Below are 23,546 nucleotides of genomic sequence, written 5' to 3'. Positions count from 1 at the left end.
ACACACTTCTCATAACAATTTCCTTTCCAGTCTCCTCAACTACACATCCCATACAAGGCCCCCATAATGGCTACTGCACCTGCTCCACCGCCGCGCACCAAACTCGGTCAGCATCGTCTCCTTTGTCCCAATGCGCCCATACTCGTCTCTCCCGTCTGCCTGGGGGCGATGGGCTTCGGCCAAAGATTATGGTCAGTGGCTGTATTCCGTCCTGCAGTGTGCTCGCTAATAGAAGTATAGGGGTGCGGCTATGGGCGGTTGCAACAAGGAGACTAGCTATGAAATCCTCGACCGCTTCCATGATGCCGGTGGCAACTTCATTGACACTGCCAACTTCTACATGGGCGGGGAGTCAGAAGAGTGGCTTGGGGATTGGATGGCTGATCGCGGAGTCAGAGACCAGATGATCATCGCCACCAAGTTCGCGCTGCCCTTCAAATTCCCAGAACAATTTCCAGAAGGAACCATCACGTCCAACTTTGGCGGCGCCAACAGAAAGAGTCTGCGCCTCTCACTCGCAGAGAGCCTTCAGCGAATGAGAACAGACTATGTCGACATCCTCTATGTGCATGCCTGGGACGGAGTAACCAATATCCCCGAGTTGATGCGATCGCTTGACGATGTTGTAAAGCAAGGTAAGGTCCTGTACTTGGGCATCTCCAACTGGCCGGCCTGGCTGGTCGTCAAGGCCAATGACTATGCCCGCCAGCATTGCTTGACCCCGTTTGTGGTCTACGAAGGGTTGTGGAACGTTGTGGCCCGGGATATTGAGCGAGACATAGTCCCCATGTGCAAGGCCGAAGGGATGGCCATCACCGTGTGGGAAGCAATGGGCGCTGGCAAGTTCAAAACCAAGGCCGAAAAGGCCGAAAAGGGAGGGAGGCCCGCTTATGATCTCTCTGGAAAGGGGCTGGAGGCCTTCGAGCGCGCCACTGCAGTTTTGGACCGAGTCGCGAAGAGGAAGGGCACAAACGCTGTTGGGATTGCTTTGAGATACGTCACATTGAAGGTATAGCAGACAATTCCCTGGCTTCCGGGAGATAACGAGCGATTGTTAACTTTGCGCAGGAGCCGTACGTGTTCCCAATCATCGGGTGTCGGAAAATCGAGCAACTCCAGGCCAATATCGAGAATTTGAGCGTCAAGCTCAGCGAAGACGACATGCGAGAGATCGAGGAAGCAGTTCCGATCGACCTGGGCTATCCTCACGCGTTTCTGTCGGGTCTGGCCGACAAGCATGTTGGGCCGACGAGACCATCAAAACTTGAGGTGCGCTGGGGAGGCTTTGAAGGCGTGGAAGAACCAAAGGTATGTGGCTGGATATGACTGACGAAGCGATGCGACAAGTAGGACTGGGGCTAACGGATATCTCTCTGCATCTAGGCCATCCCTTGAAGGACGACCACATAAGAAAAAGGGGTGAAAATACACCACAGCCTCGCACGGCTGAGTGAGGATGGCGGAGGCTCCGGATGCCAAGGCTGTGGCCGCGTTGCTAGAGTTAAACTCCGTTGCCTTCATAAACTCCGATCCCTTGGCATATGCTTGGCGTCTCACTCGTTACTCTCTTCATATGCTTCTCTTCTTCATCCACATTCCAGTCATGCACTTCTTCCAGCACTACAGAGGGTTTCCCCCAGACTCTTATGCGATATGTCTCAAACAACCGACACTTCAAGGGTGACCAAGAAACAGCGCGAGGCGTCTCGGACTTGTTCTGAGTGTAAGCTGTGTCCATCTCACTCTCTCGTCCCGTCTCATTGAACTCTTCTCTTCGATGACGCGAGGTTCGGTGTGATTTTGTGTCTAACTCTTGGTAGGTAGACGGAGGAAGATCCGTTGTATATACAGTGCAGACTCCACCAACCGATGTACCCGATGTCTCGCACGCGGCCTTGCCTGCGTTGTGCCAAAACCTCGTGGTATAGATGATCCAAACGACGAGAAGAAGTCTCTAAGAGAAAGAGTGGCCACTTTGGAGCGCCTGGTTGAATCTCTCTCTGGAGACCAGAGCGTTGTTGCTCAAGCCCCTGCTTCTACTTCGGTGGAAGATGTAGGGATGACTCAGGACTCGGATGATGACCTGTCTGAACTTGCTCGCCGCGCTCCACTCGTGGCTGCATTGGAGGCTACTCAAGTACGGAATAACAAGTTTCTTTCTGGTATCTGACGCGTGGGGAGGAAGCCTGGCTGAATTCCGAGCAGCTTCTTTCAACTCAACAAGTCGCGAACACGAACCAATCGGAGCAGGACGCAGATGATTTCAATCTCCATGCTGATAGGAAATGCCAAATATTTCCTACTTCAAGATTGGATGCTGGAGAAAGTCGCATCTGCGAACAGCTCAGAGCTGCTCTCCCACCCTACAACGAACTGAGACAATGTTTCTCTGGAGACACCAAATGGTGGGATTTCTGGCATATCAAGACATTTGGGCCAGATGCTCCCAAGGAGAGCCTCCTGCAGTTCCTGGAACGAGTCTACATGATAGGTACCCCGATAGAACTCGGCTTCCTTGTCTCATCCTACGGTCGTCATCATGCCGCCGAGGCTTCAGAGTATCTTGCGGTGGTTGATCGTCTTGTTCTCGCAAGCGACCGATTTGCGAGGAGCGTCGAGGGACTCCTTCTGGCTGTTTTCCACGCCAAGGTGTATCTCGATGTTGGTCAGCCTCTTCGTGCCTTTCTGTGTAACCGTCACGGCATCTCACTGGCTCAGATTATGGTCGTCCTCCCTTCCAGGTCTGCGAACAATTTCTTCGGGCGTTGCTGACTTGTCTCAGAATCTGCACCGCAACTATTCGAGCTCCCACAGACGGAGTGCTGCTTGGTGGACACTCTATCTCGGTGATCGGTTCTTGTCCATCCTGCTCGGTCTGCCCTATTCTATCTCGGACAACTCCTTCATTGTCACGTACGCAAGTGAAACAAGCCAACTTGGCTACGCAACGCTACCTTTTGCGATCCGCTTAGGCATGATCACGGGCCGCGTCATTGACCAGGTGCAGAGTCGCAAAGGCCCGAAATTCTCTGAGATTGTGGACATCGATGACGAGCTCACCACCCTAGCGAGCACAAAGCCAAGGCATTGGTGGGACCACAAAATCACCGCAGACGCTTGCTCGACCGACCTGAATGAATCACGAGAAAGGCTGATATGTCAGACACAATACTTCCTCACCAGGATATACTTGCATCTACCATATCTCCTCAAGTCGCCGACATCCCACCTCTACGTGAGCAGCAGGTTGACGGCGATCGAGTCGGCAAGAGAACTGCTGAAGCGTTATCAAGTTTTGAGGTCTTATGTTGACGGCAGCCCCATTTTTGATTGTCAGTCGCTTGACTTTGTCGGTTTTATGGCTGCAGTCATACTGGTCGTTGCGGCGTTCTGTGGCTCGGGAGATCATCTTCTGCCGGATGATATGGAGCTAAGCAACGAAACCCTGAAAGCCTTGCAGAGAGTGGCGGAAAACAGGGTCAATGGTCTCGCTCGTCAATGTCAGAAAACTCTGGCTACATTGCTAGTGCTGGCTCAAGAGGAAGGCTCATTGAACTGTGCAGTCCCACCGAGGATAAAAATCCCTTATTTTGGAACTCTCTACGTGGCTTCGGAGCGGCACTTGAAGTCCAGCAGCCTAAAGCCGTCGCGCGATCAGGGGTCTTCAGCAGCATATCCAGGTTGTCTTGTCAACTCTTCGAGCAGTGGTATGCCTAGTGCTGATCTCAATCCTCAATCTCCAAAAATCACTTATGAGGGTATGTATAGCTTTGACTCCGACTTGCCTTGGGCACAGGATGAGTTTCAAGCGGTCTCTGGCTCTCTTGACTTCATGACGGATCTGGATCAAGGCTGGGAATCATTCTTCAATCCACAGGCATCCAATGAGATGCCGTCTGCCGAATCTCTTTTTTTCGATTGACTATCCTGCATAGCCTCATTCACGGAAGGCGTAATCTGTGCACAGACATTCCTCGACATCGTATACTCTGAATGGCTCAAGCTGCTGGGTTCAAGCTCACAGTGATCGAAGTTGGGTATTGTACATCCTACTTGGGCACCGTACGTCCACTTCGATGCCAGATGGCGAGCTGTTTCTCGCAGCTTCTGCAACGATGCTCGATATTCTTCAGGCTACTGCACATGTAAGGGGCGAAGGTGAATAAGACGGTGGTAAGGAACAAGCATGCGGCCCATGCACTGTTCACGAGGACGTGTCAGCAGCAGTCCACGAGTATCGATTGAAATACCAACTGATTCATGTTCCCGCTAAGCAAACTTGTCTTGGTCTTTCCCCTTATTCCACAGTATGGACAGTCGACCAGTGCCTCCAGGTGACCAAGATCGCGGATTGCTGTCGGCATCAAATGGAGTGGTGGAGCACAGCAGTGTTCAGCTGTGCATACCAGCCTGACTGGGGGAGTTGGAGCATGATAGTGCCTGGTCATTGAGGTAAGTGGAGAGCCCGACGGTGAAAATGCCAGTTACCTACATCACTGGTGCAGCATGGCTGCACGCAGTTGCTGGAGCTTCGTACGGTGGGCAAGCTTCAACAGTGAATGTCAGCTTTTCACATCCACTTGAACGTCTCTTTTGGGCCGGAATACCTTTGGTCTCCTGCCCGTACATGATGCCAATATGTCTGAGGTGGCGATCGATGTACACAAAGGCGAGGGAAGCGATCGATAAAATTCCTCAGGCAGAAGGTATTACTCCAGGAGTATATACGAACCGCTGGGTTCCCATGCACCAGGCAGAAGCATTTTCGTGCAGGAGCCATCGCCTTAGCCGCCCAGACAACGTCTTTGAAAGGGCCATGAGCAGACGGCTGGAGACCCACTCTTGAGACACCATTCCCTTTGATCAGCGGCCGCAATGCTGTATGTACTCGGACTCGACCTAGAATCAGACCAGGGTTATCAAGCGGGACGGTAAGTTCTATTGCAGGATAGAATATTGGCAAACAGGACCCTGTGTCGAGCCAACCAGATTCTCTTCGCCACCCAAAACGCTGTTGCCGAATTTTCTTCTATCTTCTCATCGGCCACAATATGGCCATCGCTCCAGACTCTCCCGCAGCTTGGTACCCGGTATTGACAGAGGGAGATGACTAGCCACGAGGGGCGCGACAAATACGAAGAACGACACTCAATCCCTGTTTCGCTGAAGCTGAACCCTGCAACAATGTTTGTACTGCAGAATCTCTAGCTAGCCACAAGCTGCGCGTTGTTCAATCAGAGTGTGGAGATGCTCCCATCAGAGCCCAGTGGTTTCACAGCATGGACAGGAGAAGTATCCTAATGGCTCGACACCACGCTTCCCCAATACAGCAAATATTCAGCCTTTGGACCCACACAGCTAGACCGTCATGGAAGCCATACTCTGCAAGTCGAGGCGCCAGCCACAGCCCTATCAGGGCCAGACCGCACTCCTGCGGATCAAGGGCTGAAGATTTCTCTGTTGTACCATGTTGCAAATATGCAACCTTCTGTTTTGGGCGGAGACGGAGAGCGTCCTGTATTTGCCATTGGTCAATTGCCGAGTTCTCATCTATTCGTCTCTCATCACGCTGCGTCATCAAGCTCGGTCTTTGGGTTTCAGCTTTTCTCGTCTGCCTAATGCCGCTCCCTTTTAGTCTCGAATCCATCCCGGAAAGCTGAATTCATACTGATATCGTCTCTGAGACACTTGTCGTGTCCAGAGCAAGGGGACAATTAACAATCCGCAATGGCCGCAGTCCTCACCTTCTACCTCCTCAGTCTCTTGTGCTTTTCGGCAAATGCCCGGGCTGGACATGGGCGTGGGAAACCACTTCCTCTTGGTAGGCACACAAATAGAATATCATCCACTCAGACGGGACACTTGATTCTAACACATTGATTTTCCAACAGAGACAACCAAAGTCTTTCATGCGGCTTCATACTTTTCTGAGTATGATTCCCAGAGAGTCACGATCAAATATGCACCGGTCTCCGTACCTCCAATGACCGAGAATGATGGCATGGCTCAATATTTCCAACCCTCGACCACACTGCCGTGCCGCGACTGTGTCATTACCTTGCTGGAGATGGGCCTTGAGCATGCTGACGGACGCGTTGCTGATGCCGATACTGGCATGTGGCTTCACCATGGAGTAATGGTGAACAGGAACCAATCGGATGCTGTTTGCGGAAAAGGGTCATATGGCCAGAGGTTTGCAGCCTCGGGGAATGAAAGGACAGCAATCGACTTCTCTGGTGGAGGGTAGGTTTTGTTCCGAGTCCAGAAGGTTGTGAAATTTGACTGACAGCCTCTCCAGGTCTGTCAAGGCCGGCTACTACATCGGACGCTCGGATGAGGTCGCCCTGGCTGTTGATCTGATGAACATGCTTCACTCGGAACCGCAGACGGACGTTGTTTTTACAATAACCTACGAGTATGTCCAGGGTCGCCATACTCGGGATTTCACTGCGCTCACGCCCTACTGGATGGATGTTGGAGGATGCAGAACCTCGGACGTACCCGCCTATCGAGATTCGGCATTTAACTATTCCAGCCCCGTTCTAAAAGGGTCACCACAGGGAGTGGTCGCCTTTGTCGCAGGCCACCTCCATGACGGCGGAACCCACATCGATCTCCTCAAGAACGGCAAGGCCGTGTGCAGTGTGAAGGCTTTTTACAATCAGTATCGCTACCTGGGCGAGGGGAAGATGACAGAACACGTCTCTAGCATCGAGTCTTGTGCATTGATGACAGAAACAACTCCAGAGGACGAATGGTCTATTACTGCATATTATGACACCCGCGTGCACGAGCCCATGGGGATGATGGATGGTTCCCTCGAGCCCGTCATGGGGATCATGCTCGTGTATGTTGCTCCTGGCCTGGATGTCGGTCACGGTGGGGCCACGAAATCCAAATGCTTGAATGTTGTGCTCGGGCTTGGGAGCTTGACGGCCGTGGTTCTCTTGGTTGGGGTCTGGTGTTATCTCCAAGGTCGTTGTGGATTTGGGAAGAAGACATGGACCCCCATGGCCACGCTGTCGAATCGGGACCGCGATCTCGAACAGGAAGCAGTGGAGCCTCTGATGAAGACGTGAACGGTGCTTCTAATATAGGCTTTTCGAGGCAGACAGAGGCCGTTGATCAGTCAAGGAGGAAGCCATGTGAAGAAAACAACAGGACATTATTCTTTGTTGAAAAAATAGGCAATTAAAAGAGAGTTTATCCTGTTTGTACTCTTCCCTGCTCGATGACCTTGAAAAACCGTCTTCTATCTTGTCTCGGCAAGTGTCAAGGTATTATAGGGCTTGGTTGGGTATGAAGTGATATACCGACGGTGAGGCTACACTTCATGTAGCATATATATGTATATATACCCAGAGAATCAACTTTCCAAGAGATATTTTGGAATTTTTGAAATGTATTTGGGACTATGAAACCTGACTACTTGTAACCACGGTAATTCGAAATCAACACACAAGTTTGCTACGCGAAAACACATTCCCACGTCCCCGGGAACCCCCGGAATGCTAGTGAGCCACAAGATCTACGTACTAGTATGTACCTTGATGCCCACAAAACGTCCAGCCTTACCAGCCCACACCGATCTAAGCGGTCAGTTCAAAACCCTTGTAGTTGTCCTTGGCCGACTCCCAGATCTTGTTTCGGTACGTCGGCAGGCCGGCCATGTAGTTCAGGGCCTCGCGCGGCTTGCCGGGGATGTTGTCGCCGTAGTACCAGCTCTTTGCCTTTGTGAACAGGCCCTTCTCGCCCATCTCGAGCGTGTGCTCGCGCCACTGTTGCTCGGCCTCCCGCGTCGCCTCGACCTTGGTGATGTTGTGGTCCCGCTGGTACTCGATGCACGCCGTGATCCAGTCACCCTGGCACTCGGCCGACGAGGGGCCTGTGGCGAAGGCCGTCGGTGCCTGCGGCCCGTACATCAGGAACATGTTGGGGAAGCCCGACACGGCGAGGCCGAATAGCGTGTACGTTCCCTGGGTCCATTTGTCCTTGATCGTCTGCTTGGGGTCGACGCCGCGGATGTCGATCGCCGTGATGCCGCCAGTGACGCTGTCGAAACCCGTCGCCATGCAGATCATGTCGACCTCGGCCACGGTGCCGTCGGCCGTCTTGATGCTGTTCTCCGTCACCTCGACGACCGGGTTGTCCACCAGGCTGACCAGGTCGACATTGTCCTGGTTAAACAGTTCGAAGTAGCCCTTTTCCAGACTGATACGCTTGGTGCCGAACGGGTGCGGCGGCACCTTGGGCGCGAGGATCTCTTGGTTGCGCGGGTCCTTGATCCGCGGCAGCACGCTCTGTCGCCACACCTCGTAGGCCTCGTTGTTGGCCTCCTCGTTGAAAAGCACGTCCGAGTACGTGCCCAGCCAGAAGTGCAGGCCTCCGCTCTTGAGCAGGTTCTGGTAGAACTCGGCCTTGACCTCTGGCGAGACCTTGAGCGCCGACTCCGGGCTGAACTCGTAGTCGAACCCGGCGTACGTCTTGAGGATGGTGTCCTTTGTGTTCTGGAACGTCTTCTTCCACGCGTCGTTCATGACCTGGTCGTACTTGTCGTTCCGCATGGGCAGCGCCGTGTTCGGCGTCCGCTGGAATACGGTGAGGTGCTTGGCCACCTGGGCCGTCTCCTGGATCAGTTGCACGCCGCTGGCGCCGGTGCCGATGATGGCGACCCGCTTGCCCTCCATGTTGACGCCCGTCTGGGGCCACAGGCCAGTGTGGTAGATTTCACCCTTGAACTTGTCCAGGCCCTTGAAGTCTGGGATGTATGGTTTCGACCCGAAGCCGGTGCACACCACCACGTTGCGGGCGACGTCCTGGCTCTGTTCGCCCGTGGTGCTGCTCTTGAGGGACAGGTGCCACTCGTGCGCCTGGTCGTCCCACTGCATGCTCTGGACGCGCGTGTTGTAGGTGATCAGGTCACCGAGATCCCACACCTTGATCAGGTGCTGGAAATACTTCCTCAGCTCCGACCAGTCGGGAAACCGCTGCGACCAGTTCCAGCCGGTCCAGCTATCGTCCGAGGTCAGTTGGTACGTGGGAACCGGGGTGTCGACGCGGGCCCCGGGGTAGCAGTTCCAGTACCAGATGCCGCCTGGGCCGGATCCGGCCTCGTAGAGACGGGCGTTGAAGCCGGCCTCCTTGAGCTTGTGCAGTTGGTAGATGCCAGAGAAGCCGGCGCCAATGACGATGGCGTCTTTGCGATCCGACGCGGGTGTGATAGATCCCATGTTTGTGGTATATCTGTAAGGAGACGGAAACTAGGGTGTCTGTCTGTTAGGTAGGGAGTTCAAGTCACCTCTTCCAGCTCAAAGGCGAGAGATGCTCTTCCTCTTCCTCGTCTTGTTCTTATATTGGGTTGAAAGAGAAATCTAGCGTCCAAGGACAAGAAGTCCAGGTCTCCGGGCTGGTTATATAGGCCACTGGACTGAGTGATCTATTTGGCTGGCTGCCCATATTATCCCCCTCGAAACCCTTGGTCTCGAAACAGCCCGTAATCGTGGGGGATTGTATTCTCCGCGCGTGGTCTGCTTGGGTTTCGCCTCCGTTCGGAGTCCATTCACCGTGTGTCTCAACCTCGTATGTCTCCGCATGCCAGCGCGGCCATTAACCGAGGTCATGCTGGGAGGAAACAAAGGTCCAGAGGTCAAAGAGATGCATTGCCCGTGAATTGCTATGTCTGTTTCCACTCTGGGCGGCCACTGAATCACCGCGAGGCTTGTTGGGAGGAGCTTTTCTCCAATGGTCTGGAATCTGGAGGTGGGATTTTTTTCAGTGTCTCCGAGACTACGGTAGAATATTCACGTTATGCGTGCGCGGTGATAAATTGCCAAGGGGTGGATTGTTTCGAGACGCTCTCCGAGAGTGAGGTTGCTAGCACGGGTAGTCAGATAGTATCTGACTGCTGAGGATTATCCAGAGGGTTCTATCAGGTTTTACAAGGTCTTATGACTCGCCCAAAGGAGATAGATTAGCCCTACAAAGTAGGCATTCAAGGCACCATATAGCGTCCATGATCTCTGTGTTCATTCGCCTATATACGACGCTATTCGCTATGTTAAAAATACACCCATTGAAGACGGGTCAAGCAGGGCGTCGTCAAAGGGCAGCTGGAATACCCCGTCAAACGCCAGCGTGTCAAAATTGAGGCAGTTAAAGTCGTTATCACTGTCACTTGTGCTGTCGTCTCGTCGTTTGGTCGTTGGTAGAGCGGTCGAAGTGTTGACTGTCCCACCGAGTTCAGTGCTTGTCTTGGGCCGTTGCCATCCAGCCGACTGTTCCAGATGCTCGCCGTAATCGGGGATGTCGCAGACTCGGCACACACGCATGATGGTCTGGAGAATCTTGCGGAGGTTACGTGCCACGATCTCGGCACTCTCCATCTCCTTCATGGCTTTCAGGCATGCCCCGAGAGCAGCGGTTTCTTCGGACACCTCCTGTCGATTCCGCTCGTTGATCTCGGCCACGAAGATGGTCGAGGCCATGGTGATGTTGTACAGGGTGGAGCCTAGCATCGTGTTGGCTTCACCGTGGTGAGTTGCGTAGCTTATCACTAGGTTGGAGATAGTGAAGGCATGTTCCAGGCAGATACTGCGCGACCGGTTCGAGGCCGGACAGGTCCGTTTCTCTGGATTCCCGTAGCCCGCGTTATGTCGGTTGACCAGGATCATCAGAGCGGAGTATTGGATCCTACAGAGTCACTAGACGTAAGCCCGAAGCCTTTGACGGAAAGAGAGAGTGTGTAGGACGACGGCTTACCGCAACAGATAAATACCCGGGGGGGCATTGGGGAAGAATGTCAAGGTATGGTCAAGGCTGGCATCCCATCTTTGTAGCGCCTCGGTGAAGAAGTCGATTTGTTCTTGGAAGCAGGTATTGGTGTTTCTGATCGAGCTCGTTAGTCCCACGAAGTCGCCTTGCCTGGCGTCCAGCAAACGTACAATTTCTCGCTCATGTGGCCTGAAAGCTCTAGCAGTTCGGCCCACGCGGCAAACATCTTCATATCCCATGTAGGGGCATTTCTATGAGGTCGGTCAATGGAAACATCGCTCAACTTGATGACCGGTGGCCGGCCAAGATAGAGCGCCCAGAGCCTGGACAAGACATAGTCAGTCTCTGTTGTGTAAGAGTGACTGGTTATGGACCGCGTACCTGTCAAATCCCACACACCCCCAGAGTATGACCTGTCTGACTTCGAGGTCGAGAGGAGAGAGTTTGGTGTTGGGTATCCGAGACCAGTTCTCATGAAGACCAAGATCAAAGGCTAGTCGACATGCATTTCCTAATAGGCACCAATCAGCTATTGTGTCAGAAGGAGCTTGGGAGGGTGAAGTACCTGAACGCATCCATCCTCGCGAATCATTCGATTGACAGCAGTCCAGAATACTCAGCAGCATCAACGATTGAATGGTGGTCAGGCCCGGGTTCAAGAGCTCCTCCTCCAATGCCTCCTCAGCCCTCTTAGTCAAAATCGGCTTCTCACCAGTCTCGTCGTCATCCGCCGGCACAGACAGGGCTCGGATCTCGGGGCTCACAGAGATCCGGGCAGCAGAAGCCAGGAGACACAGCAGGAGACAGCGGCTGAAGTATGGCCCCGACCCGGCCTGCATTCCAGCGAGGAAAGCCTCTTTGTGGATAATATGCAGGATGTTGTGTTGGTACTTCCAATAGAGATCTAGGAGATATTGCTGCATTGCCCAGGGCACATCCTTTTCAAATTCGGCTCCAAATTTGGAGACGTCGCTGCAATATTTGAAGATGGTGGTGACACTCTCGGTCAAATGGAGGCTGGATGTGGGCCCGAAATACCGCAGCTGACCGTCGTCCTTGCTGTTGAGTCGTCCTTGGGCGTCACACAAGCGGCTGATCAAGCTCTCTGGCGGTTCAGATTCTGGCGTCCCTTTGCTGGGTCTTTCTCCAATCGCGCTGGAGTCGTCCGTCGTTAACGTGGGCGAGCCCAGTGAATCGGAAGCTGGTGGCTGCGGCTGCAATGGTGGCGGTGGTTGAAATTGGGCTTGCAGCTGCGGTGGCGATGCCGAGACTGCGACGGGCCATTGCAGAGTCTGCGGCGGTGACTTGGATGAGGTGTATGCTGCTTGCATCGTTGCCACGGTGCTTCGCAGCTCGGCGATCTGGTCTTGGAGCTGGATGATGTAGTCCTTTGAATAGCGCCTGGAATATCCTGGGGTCAGCCTTCACGCGCTTGGATCGTGGCTTTGCAGTGGAATAACTCACACCCGCCGTTCGTCGCGATCAGGCAATCTACACGGAATATCTAACGTTCGACATCTCTCGCAAGTACCCCCAATGCGTTCACACTATGACGAGTGTTAGAACTACGGCACTCGCCAGCGTCCAGGATGCATGTCACAGACCTTGATCTTCCGGGGTCGACAGTTGAGACATGCCAAGGTCTTTGAGCTTCTTGTCTGATTCTTTGGTGCAGACGACAATCGCTTCTTAGGTCCTCCCGACTTTCGCACGCGAGCGTCTGCGGCATACGTGCTTTCTGCATCGTTTGGGTCGGACGGCGGCGTTCCATGTGGGCTCTTAGTCGTGTCCTCGTGAACTTCTGCCGCGACAGGCGAGAAACCAGAGGCGAAGGGACTGGCGAGCATGGTTGAAAATAAGGGAGGGCGAGAAGGTAGATTTATCAGTATGGAAACGTGTTGGAGTTCTACCTCAAGAGAGTCTATCAAGCGTCGAGGAGGGCGAGAGAAATTGTGCAGGGAGGGATTAGAAGAGGGATGAGAATTACTTTTCCTGTCGGCCTACCAAGTACTCGTAGCTACCTACGGGCTACACGTCGCTTTTCCTTTTCGTGATCCTCGGGCGATTCGCCTGGCGGCGCGGAGAAACCGGGGTCATGGTTGCGGAGAGCCAGTGACCCACTTGGGGTAGTTTACTCTTACTGCTTATTGGTTGTAATCCAGAATGGATCTAAGCGAGTGGGGCAACTGCACCGACGAAATTCAGGGTCCGTGGCTCATCAACCAGCTCGTTGCGCTTCCGCATCCAGCAGCTCCTGGGGTGCCTTTTAATTGCCATATCTGCTACTTCACCAGGAGACCGAGCACTCTTTTCGATTCTCTTCAGCTATAACGACCATTCTACCTAACTGAGTACACTAGTTTGACCTACGACAGAGCAGCTACAAGTCAAAGGTTGTTTCTTCTGAATCTCCGGAAGAGCGGCAAAGTTCGTAGTTCAACGGAGTTCATTCACCGAAATCCCCAAGTCCTGGCACGCCTGGGTTCCTGCCGCAAAGTCGACTTCGGCTGACCCGCGTTTGCACCCAATAAGACCTCTTCAACCCGCGGGCCCAGATGACCCGCAATGAGCGTGGCTTTGTGTCTTCAACTGGTCCTGACGACCAGGTTTTTTAAAGTTCCCAAGTTCTCGATCGTCCGTGAAAGCATCCTACTGGGTAGTAGGTACTTTTTGGTACTTACCGATGAGCACGAGCACCTCGCCTTCGTGCCCAATGCTCGCGCCTAGACTTTGCCGTTCGCAACGGGCGGGGTATCACCGTGACCACCCGTGCCACCCCAGTTTTGCATCCATGAATCCAACATGACCTTGACCAAGCCACTTTGGACCACGTCAGGAGCAGTCGCCATGCTTCTACTAACCGCCTGTGCTTGGCGGGTGTCGAATTGGAGGCCTCCATCGTGCTGCCTCTCTTTGCCGCCATACGTCCGTTCCCAGAAATCGATTAGTTTGATGGCCGGACAGTGCAAGCTTGCAGCTTCCAACCCCTGGGTCGAGCTGTAGCTTTTCAGTCCTGCAATCCACTCTGCGAACGGTACGGTCTCGAACTTGAGTCCCGCATCGGCGAGGGCCGGTAGTAGGTCCTCCGTCCAGGAGAAGCTGCGTCTGCTACACATGTTGTAGACTACACGTGGTGAATGTTGGCGATCTGATATTGTCGCAATCTCGATGATGGCTCTGGCCAGCGTATCGACGGGGATCCACGAACATTTCTAGATTCACCCAGGAGTCAGAAGATGTGTCTTTCAAAATATGGGGTGCAGATTTGGGTCGACTTACCATGTCCAGGGCGGGCAAAGTCCCTATACTGAGCGCAGAGCGTATCATGAGCGGAATGGCCTCATGTTCGTTCCAGATCCCATGCTTGGTGTCTCCCACGATCTGGCCAATGCGCAGGTTGCACGCCAGAGCACCAAAGTCTTCGATGGCCCTCTGCACAACATATTCTGCGACAACCTTGGACTGTGTATATCCGTTACTCATGCCTTGTCGAAAGTCCATGATAGGTTCCTCTGCAATCCTCTTCTGGCCTCGAGTGCTGAGTGCAACGCCCATCGAGGAACAGAACATGACGCGTGCAGGCTGCGATAATCTCACGTCCAACGACAACTGAATTAACCTCTGGAGCTCCCTGAGATGAGGACGGAACGATGCAAGTGGGAGGTGAAAGTTCACCGGCCACGCAGCGTGAATGATGAGAGTCAGGCTGGACAACAGGGCTTCTTTCGTGGCCCCGTCCGTGTCAAGCCACGACTTTCCTGCCTCGCTTTGGATAATCTTGACCTTTTCATGGTATTTTGGGGCCTCCAGAAACCGCCTGCTGAGCGATTCTTCCAGTCGCTTTGCCGGTGCAGAACCTCTTACTGGACAGTATATTGTACTAACGTCGTCCCTTTCGATCAGCAGGGCAAGGATGTGAGCGCCGAGAGAACCGGTTGCACCAGTAAGGAGCTGGACTGGCTGTTAGAATGTATATCAACTGCTTAGAGGACAACAGGTCTCCTTACCACTGTTTCTTTCTGAGCGACCACGCCCTCTGAAGCCTGGTGAACACGGAACTCGCCATACTTTTCGACCATGGCATCCATTTCGTCAACAAGGGCGTCGAGGTGAGACGAGGATATCCCAGATATCTTGCTTGTAGTGGTTATCAAGTGCGCTGTCAGGAGCCGGACGGTGCCATATTGAAATATATCCTCTGCCCGTAGCTTTGCGTGTATACCCAAGTCCGGGTCTCGATCGATGGCATTCCTCAGTCTGAGTGCGAGCAGACTGTCCATGCCCGCGTCGTGGAAATTCTCGTCAATGTCCGAGACTAGGATTCCCTGCTGCTGCACTCGTTTGAGCAGGTGGTTCTGCAATTGAGCTTCGTCAATCTGTATCTTGTCCCGCAGATACTCCCCGTTCTGTGGGTTCTCTCTCGGCTTGGAGTCTGTCGACGGAAGCAATTTCTCGATCAACAATCGTAGCTCTCGCTTGAGAACCTTGCCGGAGCTCGTTTTGGGCCAGTCTTCCAGCCCCAGATCAGCTAGGTTGACCACTCGCTCTAGTGCGTAGGGGGGCCCCATTCTCTCGAGTACGCATCTCTGGATTTTAATCGCGACACCATTGTCTCCTCCGGCGTATTTGATCACTGCGATGGGAACCTCTCCGGCGACCTCGTCCGGGATACCAATAACTTGGGACTGCAAGTATTCTTAGCTTCAGAAGGACGATGCAGAAGGACCTAAACCGAGCCACGGCTGAGTACTCACATCTATGCCTGTGCCTTCAGATATAATGGCTTCAACAGCTGCAGAAGCTATGTTCATGCCACCTCTGATGATCATGTCTGCCAGCAATAAGATCAGATTGGCTCCATACAGCTGAAGAGACCAAAATGCAGATAGGGCTTCGTACCTTTATACCGTCCGATGATAGCAATCCTTCCGTTGGGCAACATGACTGCCTGGTCACCGCACCGATACCACGTTTCTCCCTTATCCGTGAAAAAGTTGTCTTTACCTTGACCACCCAGATAATTTTCGATCTTCTGCAAGCCACCCTGGACTATTTCCCCAGGCACACCTCTAGGGACAGGCTCGGTCCCCTCGGGCGCACAGATCCTGATCTTGCTTCCTGGGTTGGCGTAGCCCGCGTAGATGGGATCATCCAGACTCTCTGGGACGCCGTGGAGTGTCTCCGTGCAGACCGATGTGCCTTCGGTCATTCCGAAGAAGGGACTGAAACGCCTGCATTTCATTACGTTGAAGGCCTTTTCGACGTGCGATCGAAGGATCTTGCTCCCACCCACAATGACGTGTTCAATACCTCTGACTGACGACTCGGTGAGTATCGGAGAAGAGGCTAGGAGATCTATCATGGATGGAACTGCGAGCACGTCGGTGTGTTCTCCTTCCTTGACTGCGGCGGCAATAGATTGGACATCAAAGTTGTAGTTGACGTGCGTGACGCTGCCTCCGGGGATCAGATACGCGAGTGTCCATGAACTGCCCACGATCGAGTTCATGGGGAGGATCTGGAGCCATCGACGGGTGCTGTCCAGATTGAATACTGCTCCCCATGATCGGACATTGCAGGTCAGAGATTTATTGGTGTGCGGCGCCGCCTTGGGCAGTGCAGTCGTCCCTGAGGTGAACCAGATAAACACTGTATCGTCCAAATGGCGCTCGACCTGGTCAAAGGCCCTCTGTGTCTCCTGGAAACTATCGTCCTCCGCGGCAGAGGACACCAACTCGTTGAGTGACGAGTATGAATCGACCGTAGACTTTGGTCCGGCCATAGCCTTTACCTGCATCTCCCGCATCAAGTCAGGTACCGTCTGTTCGAGCCTGTGGGCGATGGATTCATCCTCGACAATGACAGCTTTGGCGCCAGATAAGGTCAACATATGCCTGATCTCTTTGGCGTTTTGCGGTGCTCGGAGATTGAGAGGTGTGAAAGGACATTTCAGCTTCACTGCTGCTCGTAACAGCATGTGAAATTCTACTCTTCCACTGAGTAGCACAGCAATCGGCGACCCGGGACTCAGTCCCTGCTTGACCAAGGCATGAGCAAGAAGGTCGGCGCCGTATTGAAGCTGGGAGTGAGTCCATTGAAGATACAGCCTCTCCGTCGGTTTGACGCTGGAGTCTCCATACCCGTTTACTGCTGGAAAGAGGTCCGCAGGCTGGTGTTTGCATACTATAGCCACCTTGTCTCCATGTTGGGCCACCGATGAGACTATCAAGTTGTGAAGTATCGGGATGGGAATGTGGAGATCTGGTCCTTGCACCTCAGAGACTTTATCGGCCAACATTCTGTTGTCTATCACAAGTCAGGTCCCTCGATCGTACCATACCAAAGCCAAGCTGGTAAGCTGGTCGTGATGCTTGTCTCAGACTCTTTGTCCATGCATAGAAGGGGCTACATTTGCTTTTTAGCCTGCGGGGATGGCTCCGGCGATTGTTCACCGCCGGAGGCTCAAAGATGGGGAAATAAGGACATGTAGCCAGGCATACCGGAATAGAATCGCAAACTCCACTGGGCAGGTAGCGAAGAGATGCTTACGGAAAGGGTGCGATTGATTACAGCTTAGCAGGAAGCCGCGTTATGGTTCAGAAAAGTCTAGGTTTATAGCAGAAATGCCATGGCAGAATAGATCAACCAGAGACAAGCATGTAATTGACCGCTTAAAAGACTACCGCCATTCTCGACTTTGACTTGCCACTCTTCATCAGATCTATCATCTCGTTGATCTGTTCCAGCTTGTACAGCTCGACCTTGGGCTTGATTTCATGCTTGGAAATGAACTCAATGGCCCGTGGCATCTGTTGTGGAGGGCCCGTACTCTCGCTCCTGATCTGGTATAACTTTCTCATCAACTCTAAGGAATTGAATTGAAGAGGCTTAGAGGGAAGACCGATAACCATCAGGATCCCTTGGAGGCGTAGGATTCTAGTCGCGCTGTCGTAGGCCGCCTGGGCAGCGCTGAAGACAACAGCGGCGTCCGCGCCACCCCCGGTAGCGTCTCTGACTTTCTTCTCATAGTCCGGGTCTCTGCTGTTGACCAGGACATCTGCACCGTTCTCCTTTGCCGCTGCGAGGACTTCATCATTGATATCAAGTCCAATGACTTTCAGGCCCATGGCTTTGGCGAATCGAATCCCCATCTGTCCCAGACCTCCGCAGCCCACAATCACTATAGACTGACCAGGCTTGAGACCGCACGAATCAACTCCGTGAAAGGCTGCCGGGTTATGATCAGTATCAATGCCCTCAAAGGTGTGATAGAAGACAGAGAGAGAGCAGAGGTAAGTACTCACCTGTAATACCAGCACAGAAATATGGTGCTGAGGTTTCCATTGGGAGATTATCTGGGAGGATAATGGCATTGCGATAATCCACAGCAGAATATTCGGCGAAGAAGCCATCGGTGCCAAAGCCCTGGAGTCTTGCGGTGCCCAATTTACAGTTGAGATTGTGCACCTGGCATCCTTCGCACTCGACTATGGCAGCATTAGTCTGTTGCACGGATATTCAACATTGGGACAGGACAGGTAGATTCCCGTCCAACTTACAGCAGACTCCCTTGATATAGAGGAAGCCAATACGGTCACCAGGCTTAAAGCCCTTGACATTTGCACCGAGCTTCTCCACATAACCGACGCCCTCGTGGCCCATGACTACGGGCTCTGTGGCGGGAATGGATCCATCAAACAACATGAGATCCGAGTGGCACAAGCCCGCAGAAGCAACCTTGACCAGGATCTCATTGTCATCTATGCTTGGGATTGGGATCTCATCTACCGTACATGTATTCGTCTCCTGGCCAGTGTTAGTACGTATCCATCTTCAAGAGTTGAGGGGGGCAAGGCATGTACAGGATGATAACGAGCTGCCTTCATTGTCGCCATTTTGTCAATGCTGGTAAGAACAAGGGGGATCGATGAAATAGGAGTTTCCAATCGACGAATCAAGAGCAGTCAGTCACCGGTTTGGAGGAAATTTCAGCTAAGGGTCTGGTGTATATGCGACAATCAATATCAACAGCCCGATACTTCCATACGCGTGTTTAATATGACGAATTCTGGTCTAGACAGACGGAATATCTTTTCTGCTCATGCAAGGGTTGTTGATTGTCTCGGATGATATCGTTGGCTCTGCTGGAACATGTTCCTTCTCTTTGCCAGATGCCGCACACCCAACGGCGAACGAACAGCATCCATCCACACTCAACGCTCACAAGACTCGGCCATTGATCTCCGCTGTTTGCGGGGAAATTCCCCAACAACGAGGCTTGGAATTCGAGGGGTCGACGTAGAGGCGGAGAGGAGACGGATCAAGGTTACCTTCACCTCGGTTCATCTGTTCTGCATGCTGGTGGAGTATTTCGGATACGATGTGCCTTTTTTTTTTTTTTTTTGAGACACACTAGAGCAGGGAGGGTGGGAGGCTGGAAGTGAAAGATCCGGTCTTGATTGTGCAGTCAAGGCATAATAATGATAAGAAATTGAAATGCTTATGAGAAATTCCTCGTATTTCCTCCAAGTTCAGTTAGAAATGATTCATCTAACCTCAGCCTCGTCAGACTCTCGTATTGACTTACTCCACCACTCCTTGGTACATGGTCCCAAATGCTCTATATAGTAGTTGAATTCCCTTCCATCTGCAATTGCATAAAATCTAGATCGGATGCCTCAAGCCTACTATTTGTAGGGTTCCAGCATAACAACGACAGGTTTAGTCAGATTAGTCCCTGATCTGTCGCTATACGGCATTCATTTACCGTCCCACGCTCTCCTCTGATACTACCTTCACGTGGCTCTAGAAACCTGGAGCACGTCCTAGCTGGAGGCGTCAAGCACAGTGGAGTCTGGGGCTCCCTTTGTGGAGGAGCATAACCTGAGTCCGCTATACAGTAGGTCTCACCTCCTTGAGCGATGGCCGCCCAAGCCTGCCTCCTCTAGGCCTCACATGGCTTCGGATCTGTGACGAGGCACCCACAGTGCAACAATAGCTTGTACAGTCGACCCGTGGCCAGGCTGTCGGAAAACAGAGTGCGAGATTTCCACCCCCTGAATGCATGGGAACGTTGTGTAAGTGGAACCTGGGAGACCTATCCATATATTATTCCATCTCCACCTCTTCCCATTGATCATCAGCATCCTGTGACTGGCCTTCTTCTCGCATCCTCCCCGAGAAAGAGACCAAAATGACAGCCTCTGACCATCGGGCAAAGGCCACGCGATACAATTTCGCCGTGGCCTTCTATGTCGCCTTGGGCTCGTTCACATATGGCTTCAATTCGGCCATCATCGGCTCCGTAATTGGCATGCCATCATTCTACGCCTACTTTGACTTCGTGGCCACCAGCTCCTATGGTGGTTCCATCATCGGTGCTTGCAACGGGCTCTACGCAGGCGCTGGTGTCTTGGGATGTTGGGCTGTCTTCTGGTTTGCAGACAAGTTCGGCCGCAAGGTTGCGATCCAGGTGATTGCGGCAATCTGCATTGTATCAGCTGCCATTCAAGCTGGATCTGTGCACATTGCCATGTTCCTGGTGGGAAGATTCCTCAACGGCTTCGGCGTGGGCATGATCAACTGTGCCATTCCCACCTACATTTCCGAGATCTCACCAGCTGCTCAGAGAGGTCTGGTTGTGGGCTCCCACGGCTTCATCATCTGTTGCTCATACGTACGTTCAACTTCCCCGAGAGAGTCTACGCGGGTCTGAAAAAAAGCTGACATCTTTCACAGGGCGCAGCCGGCTGGGCTGGCTTTGGCATCTATTATGAGGACAACCCGGCCATCCAATGGCGACTTTTGGTTGCCCTTCAGATCGTTGCTCCTTTGTTACTGCTTCTTGGAAGTCCCCTCATCCCCGAATCACCTCGATGGTTGATCGAGAACGGAAGGTCGCAGGAAGGTATGAACCATCTCTCTCTCTAAAAGACCAACCGACGACGTGCCCTTACTGAGGAAAATGAACTACAGGCTTGGACATCCTGATCCGGCTTCACAAGAACAAGCACGATGTCCACGATATCGGAGCGCGAGAGGAGTTTGTCCAGATCCAACGACAACTCTTCCTCGAACGGTCCAACAGAGTCCCGGGTCTCTTCAAAATGTTCACGATCCCATCCTACAGGAAGCGCCTGTTCTACGGCTTCTTCCTTCAGGCCATGTGCCAGAGTACTGGTGTCCTTGTTATATCCAACTACATGGTGAGATACTCAAGCAATGGCCCCGACCATGTACATTCTAACCGCTCGGGCCTTGTAGGTGACCACGTTGAACAATCTGGGATTGAGTGGTTCAACTCCCCTTCTCATTCTTGCCGTCTACAATTCATGGGCAGCTATTTTGAACTACGTCAATGCTCTCATCCTCGACCGCTTCGGACGTATCAGGATTGTGACAACTGCAGTGGTGAGCTTCCCCCTTCCCCAGAGGGAGAAATCATGGTATGTAGGACCAGTATTCTAATTCTCTTGCAATAGATCGGAGCCATCATCTGTGTCTGCATCGTCACGGCCCTCGTCGCCCACTATGGCGGTCCTAGCAACACCAACAAAGCGGGCTCTGGCGCCGCAGTGGCTTTTATCTTCCTGTTCGTCACCTGCTACGGACTCGGCGTCGATGTCACCAGCTACGTCTACTGTGCTGAGATCTTCCCAACCCACATGCGGACCCGTGGAGTCGGATTCTCCGTCAGTGGGCTCTTCTTGATGACAACCGGTAAGTCAAAGATGAAATCTTCTCTGTCACGCACGCGGCATCTCGACTAATGAATCCCCCGTCACAGTCTACACGACCGCGGCAGGCCCGGCATTTAACAACATCGGCTGGAAGTTCTACCTCGTCTTCATCATCGTGACGTCTCTCATGGTGCCGTGGGTCATCCTCTACTTCCCCGAAACCAAGGGTCTGAGCTTGGAAGAGATCGGCGTGCTCTTCGGAGACGAGGTCGCCCTCGACTTGACTCACCTGTCCGAGGAAGAGAGGGCCGAATTCGACAGGAGCATCGCAGACCATCTCCCCGTCGGCTACAACGAATTGGAAAAGGGGGGTTCGGTCAAGAACGAGAACGTCCAGCAAATCGATGATGTCGGAGACGAGGCTGAGAATAAACAGAAATAGAAACCTGCTCTTCGTCTCATAGATCACGTCAAATCACAGACATGGAAAGCGTGGTGTTTTAGGTCCTGCATCTCTCTCTCTCTCTCCATATTGATCATGGTTAGGGCATATACTCGAATACATGCTCCCTCACTTCCAAGATAATTCCCACTAACACTTCAATCTTGATCCGTAATCAAAGTCACTGCGAGACAGCTTTTGTGGGTTTTCTCCGTACAGCCTTCATCCATCCAGGCCGCCATCTATGGAATCATTTTTGCCTTCCTCATCCGATCAAATGTCTCACCCCAAGTCTCCATGATGGAACTCTTTTCGTTAAATCCCGCTTTCTGGATTTTGGAGAGGTCGTATTGTCGATCGAAATCAGCCAGGGTCAGGTGGAGGATTTCGAATCCTGGCATCGTGATGCCCGACTGAGCAATATCCCTGCGAAGATTGTGTTTCTCTTCCAAAGCTTTCCACTGGGTTAGGTTGTCATTGATGTATGCTCGAACTTCCTTGGAGTCACTGTTCGGAGGCGCGGATTTCAGGCCGAAATATCCGCACAGCTGTGGCCATTTTTCTTCCCAAGTCTCGGGCTCGGGAGACGATGCCACGTTGAACGCCTCTCCGTTGCCGCTCACTTCTGGATGTAGAGAAAGGAAAATGGTCTGCTTCGCGATCATGTCGCTACCAGCCTCGTTGTGCTTGGCTTTCCAGCTTTTGACGGTTCCAGGGAATGGGACAACGCTGCCGGCTCCATTGATTTCTCTCCAGAGCGAAAAGTAGATGCCCAGGGATGCTCCCAACGAGTACGCCGAGTGGTTCGGTGCGAATCCAATAATGATGTCGGGTCGTGTTTCGCACCACGTCCATGATTTCCCTTTGGCGTAATCACCCAACCAGTCGAGCTGAGCGTGGTAAAAGAGCTGGTCACTATAGGGTGGCTTGAGTCGGGGGAGGGACTCCTTGAGGGGGACAGGAAAGTAGTGGTCCTCTTGAAGAAGAAATCCGTACATCTGGATAGGAAGAATTAGTATTTTGCCTAAAAGACACAAGAACTACGTACCTTGGCACCCGTTTGGAAGGCGACAAATTCTAGCTTCGGAGAGAGTCGATCAACAGCGGTGATCGACCGAGCGAGCATGTCCACTGCATCTTTCTTCTCTTGCTCAAAGTTGGGATTCGCTTTGTAGGCTGGGGAAGAGTGGGATTAGAGACTTGGTGGATTTCAACCAGGGTCTTCACTCTTCACTTACCATAATAGAAAACATGTGTGACCGTCTCGATGCCTGGAATCTTGCTTTTGATAGTATCCTCAAGCGTTTTCTGTTCCCCTTTCAGTATATTGATTCCGGAGACAATCTGGAGTCTATCTGTTTTTGGCCACAGCGAAGTCTCGATGTCCAGAGGCCTGTTCGTCAAGGCGGTGACTTTGCTCCAAGTTCCTGCCTTTGGATACTCCTTTAACAACTTGTCCACGACGGCCCAGCCAGAGACGCCGGAAGCGCCGAAGATCAGGGCGTGGTTATTGCGGGAAGCCATTTTGGTAGTTCGACGTCTGTTTCCTCCCTGCTTCCTCCGTTTTCAGGCACTCGTGGCACTGAGCCATGTCTTGACTTGCTTATTTGCCCCTTACCATGGTGGTTCTTCTTCTCCAACCTGGAAAATGATGG

The 23,546-nt window shown here is 52.7% G+C and overlaps 8 protein-coding genes across 8 annotated transcripts; 3 read left to right on the top strand and 5 right to left on the bottom strand.

Moving 5' to 3' along the window:
- Positions 1-66: 66 nt before the first annotated feature.
- On the top strand, positions 67-3,922 carry AYO20_04773 (hypothetical protein; the record flags this gene model as incomplete). The annotated part of the gene is made up of 6 exons (XM_022643068.1): positions 67-191; positions 241-1,009; positions 1,069-1,308; positions 2,012-2,137; positions 2,206-2,661; positions 2,783-3,922. The coding sequence occupies 6 exons, from the start codon at positions 67-69 to the stop codon at positions 3,920-3,922; spliced, it is 2,856 nt and encodes a 951-aa protein (XP_022500879.1).
- Positions 3,923-5,727: 1,805 nt separating this feature from the next.
- On the top strand, positions 5,728-7,079 carry AYO20_04772 (hypothetical protein; the record flags this gene model as incomplete). Its single annotated transcript, XM_022643067.1, has 3 exons — positions 5,728-5,821; positions 5,892-6,243; positions 6,299-7,079. The coding sequence occupies 3 exons, from the start codon at positions 5,728-5,730 to the stop codon at positions 7,077-7,079; spliced, it is 1,227 nt and encodes a 408-aa protein (XP_022500878.1).
- A 510-nt stretch (positions 7,080-7,589) lies between these two features.
- AYO20_04771 (hypothetical protein) lies at positions 7,590-9,230 on the bottom strand (the record flags this gene model as incomplete). The annotated part of the gene is made up of 1 exon (XM_022643066.1): positions 7,590-9,230. The coding sequence occupies one exon, from the start codon at positions 9,228-9,230 to the stop codon at positions 7,590-7,592; it is 1,641 nt and encodes a 546-aa protein (XP_022500877.1).
- An 822-nt stretch (positions 9,231-10,052) lies between these two features.
- AYO20_04770 (hypothetical protein) lies at positions 10,053-12,617 on the bottom strand (the record flags this gene model as incomplete). Its single annotated transcript, XM_022643065.1, has 7 exons — positions 10,053-10,689; positions 10,759-10,884; positions 10,941-11,093; positions 11,152-11,281; positions 11,336-12,171; positions 12,235-12,317; positions 12,375-12,617. 7 exons carry the CDS (start codon positions 12,615-12,617, stop codon positions 10,053-10,055), a joined length of 2,208 nt encoding a protein of 735 aa, XP_022500876.1.
- Positions 12,618-13,493: 876 nt separating this feature from the next.
- AYO20_04769 (hypothetical protein) lies at positions 13,494-17,068 on the bottom strand (the record flags this gene model as incomplete). Its single annotated transcript, XM_022643064.1, has 5 exons — positions 13,494-13,982; positions 14,050-14,730; positions 14,778-15,455; positions 15,525-15,601; positions 15,670-17,068. 5 exons carry the CDS (start codon positions 17,066-17,068, stop codon positions 13,494-13,496), a joined length of 3,324 nt encoding a protein of 1,107 aa, XP_022500875.1.
- A 373-nt stretch (positions 17,069-17,441) lies between these two features.
- AYO20_04768 (hypothetical protein) lies at positions 17,442-18,665 on the bottom strand (the record flags this gene model as incomplete). Its single annotated transcript, XM_022643063.1, has 4 exons — positions 17,442-17,998; positions 18,075-18,257; positions 18,330-18,576; positions 18,633-18,665. 4 exons carry the CDS (start codon positions 18,663-18,665, stop codon positions 17,442-17,444), a joined length of 1,020 nt encoding a protein of 339 aa, XP_022500874.1.
- Positions 18,666-19,963: 1,298 nt separating this feature from the next.
- On the top strand, positions 19,964-21,891 carry AYO20_04767 (hypothetical protein; the record flags this gene model as incomplete). Its single annotated transcript, XM_022643062.1, has 6 exons — positions 19,964-20,446; positions 20,509-20,677; positions 20,746-20,975; positions 21,034-21,180; positions 21,252-21,489; positions 21,557-21,891. 6 exons carry the CDS (start codon positions 19,964-19,966, stop codon positions 21,889-21,891), a joined length of 1,602 nt encoding a protein of 533 aa, XP_022500873.1.
- A 242-nt stretch (positions 21,892-22,133) lies between these two features.
- Positions 22,134-23,415, bottom strand: AYO20_04766 (hypothetical protein; the record flags this gene model as incomplete). The annotated part of the gene is made up of 3 exons (XM_022643061.1): positions 22,134-22,889; positions 22,940-23,067; positions 23,130-23,415. 3 exons carry the CDS (start codon positions 23,413-23,415, stop codon positions 22,134-22,136), a joined length of 1,170 nt encoding a protein of 389 aa, XP_022500872.1.
- Between the last annotated feature and the right edge of the window lie 131 nt (positions 23,416-23,546).

This window comes from Fonsecaea nubica (assembly GCF_001646965.1).
Source record: "Fonsecaea nubica strain CBS 269.64 chromosome Unknown Scaff26, whole genome shotgun sequence".
NCBI lineage: Eukaryota > Fungi > Ascomycota > Eurotiomycetes > Chaetothyriales > Herpotrichiellaceae > Fonsecaea > Fonsecaea nubica.
The sequence above is the reverse complement of the archived record's forward strand: the minus strand, read 5'-3'. Positions and strand labels throughout refer to the sequence as shown.